Here is a 2,717-nt window from a genome sequence, read left to right as displayed (position 1 = left end):
CATGGAAAGCGGACGTTAAACGATGATGATGATGATGATGATGATTCCTGAGAATAATCCCCACAATGCACTACCTTGTAACTGCTGCCCTGGGACCATCTTCCCTCTTAAAACCTGTTGCAGAAGGTCAAACATAATTTATAAATGCACCGTCCTCAATATGTTACACAATTCTACAACCATATATGTAGGGTCAACTGTAAATTTTAAACAGCGATATGCTGCACATCTCAATTCTTTTAGATATGAGAAACACTGCAAATCCACAACACTTGCTAGTCACATACATAATCTCAAAAATAGAAATATTCAATACATTTTGTCATGGTCCATGATAGATTTGGGGCTTCCATACCAGGGTCAACATTCAGCCTGTAAGCCATGCCTAAAAGAGGCATTCCGCATATTTAAACACAACTCTTCAATACTAGTAATATGCTTTTCTAAATATGAAGGGGGAAAAAAAACTAAATTACATGTTGAATTAATAGGGTGTCAGTTGATCAATTCATCAAGCTATAAAAAAGTACTATGGAGAAAAAGTTTATAACAACAAGAAGCAGTTGCAGCTGTATACATAAATGACAATCTTCTGATGGGACAGAAATCAAGAGGAAGCAATTACAGAGTATCCCCTTGAATTACTATACTGAAGATAATCTTCCAATAATGCAATGAATAATAAAACATTGTAAAATAGAAAAAATATGGACTCACCTGCCAAAGTAATAATTCCTTCTGATGAAGGAACAGAACGAAGGTATTTATTGCAAAATGTTGGAGATTCTAAAGCTAGAAATAGTACATTTCCAAGAAAATATCCAGCTGTTTGTCCAACCGAATTACAAGTACTTGCCCAGCCAACATTGTCCCTAGACAATGAAACATTAATGAGAAGAATTATCAGTTAATATTAGCATTGTAAAACATTAAGATATAAATATTAGTATTGCATAGGCAAGGATGCAGGAGTTATAGTTCATAAACCACATGCATGAAACTGCTACTTTAGTTGTCTAACTGTATATCATTTAAAAGTAAAATCCTGTTCTACTTAATGAAATTAAAACATCAAACTGAAAAGAAAAATTAGTCTTGGGAATGTGTATAAATATTTATCTGCATAAAAACAAAATGTGAAGAAAACAAAACAATTTGAAAATAAAAGGAAATGGAACTTACTTAGATAGCATAGTCAGTGCCCAGCCATCCACAGCAATATCTTGTGTTGCAGCCAAAAAGTTAAGAATGAAGAAGCTAAAAGTCAAAAAATATATCTTTGGAGGTGTGCTTTTGTCACCAAGATTGTCTGTTATATGGTAGGAGAGAAAGATCATAAAAATACTAATGAGATACTGACAAGGAACAAGCCAAGATTTACGCCTGCCCAGTGATGAAATGAAAATAGAATCAACAATGGGTGCCCAAAACAGTTTTAGACTGAATGGCCAATAAACAAAACTGAACAAGGCTTGATCTCGGTAACTAGCTTGGCGACTCTGAAGTAACATTGGTATGCTACCTGCTAATCCTAAAGGAACACCTTGAAGAACATAAAGAAAAAATAAAATTGAAATACTATTGATATCTTTTCTCCAACTGGAATGTTTAGAGTTTTTCTGAGTAAGTATGTTTTGGGAAACCATTTTATATTTATTATTCTTTTGGTTAAATTCTTCTGTAGAAATGTTCAATAGCCTCTGATGCATTTTTTCTCGAATTGACATTGCTGATCTTTCTGAAAATTCTTTAATAACATCAGATAAACTTCTTGTATTGTAATATTGGCAGATCTGCAAGAATAGAAAACCAAGAATTAAGTGTTTAATGATCATTATTTTATAATTTAAAATGTGGTTAAAATTATGCAAAAGATGAAGATGATCAATACTATTACATTCATTTTTAATAAAATTATTTAAATCTGAATTATAAATTTTCCAAATATTTCATTTTCATTTAATGATAATTATCATGAAATGAAAATGAAATAAGTGGAAAATTTATAATTTACAATTAAATAATTTTATTTATCAAGGGAAGGCAGCAAATGAGGTAGCAGCTTATGAGGTAGTTTCTAGTTTAGTCATAAAACCAGCAATTTTGAGAAGGCAACAAGTTGATAACCTTAATCACAGTATTTGATTAGTACTTAATTTTAGCAGGATTTGAACTCAGAACATAAACAGCTAGAACAAAGAGTGTAAGGCATTTTATCTGACACTCTAATGATTCTGCCAATCCATTACCCTTGATAAAATGAAAATAATATTGATCATTGACTAGTGGTTTTATAATAACTGTATTTCTAGTTAGCTCTTTAACAGTTCATGCATTACAATAACCTACTGTTTTACATGCCATTTTTGTTACTTTCGAGTTAGTTTTTTAATGCACCATGTATAAAATATATTAATAGCTGTGTGGTAAGTAGCTTGCTTACCAACCACATGGTCACGGGTTCAGTCCCACTGCGTGGCATCTTGGGCAAGTGTTTTCTACTATAGCCTCGGGCCGACCAAAGCCTTGTGAGTGGATTTGGTAGACAGAAACTGAAAGAAGCCTGTCGTATATATGTATATATATATATATATATATGTATGTGTGTATGTGTTTGTGTGTCTGTGTTTGTCCCCCCAACATTGCTTGATAACCGATGCTGGTATGTTTATGTCCCCGTAACTTAGCGGTTCGGCAATAGAGATCGATAGAATAAG

The 2,717-nt window shown here is 32.6% G+C and overlaps 1 protein-coding gene across 1 annotated transcript; it reads right to left on the bottom strand.

Annotated features, from left to right (window-relative positions):
* Nucleotides 1–625: 625 nt before the first annotated feature.
* On the bottom strand, nucleotides 626–1,792 carry LOC106867337 (acetyl-coenzyme A transporter 1-like; the record flags this gene model as incomplete). The annotated part of the gene is made up of 2 exons (XM_052978319.1): nucleotides 1,183–1,792; nucleotides 626–872 (listed from the first exon to the last, which is right to left on the bottom strand). Coding segments are annotated over exons 1-2 (792 nt in total), but the record flags the coding sequence as incomplete, so codon positions are not given.
* Between the last annotated feature and the right edge of the window lie 925 nt (nucleotides 1,793–2,717).

The sequence above is a fragment of the Octopus bimaculoides genome, unplaced genomic scaffold (genome assembly GCF_001194135.2).
Source record: "Octopus bimaculoides isolate UCB-OBI-ISO-001 unplaced genomic scaffold, ASM119413v2 Scaffold_8528, whole genome shotgun sequence".
In the NCBI taxonomy this organism is placed as follows: domain Eukaryota; kingdom Metazoa; phylum Mollusca; class Cephalopoda; order Octopoda; family Octopodidae; genus Octopus; species Octopus bimaculoides.
The sequence above is the reverse complement of the archived record's forward strand: the minus strand, read 5'-3'. Positions and strand labels throughout refer to the sequence as shown.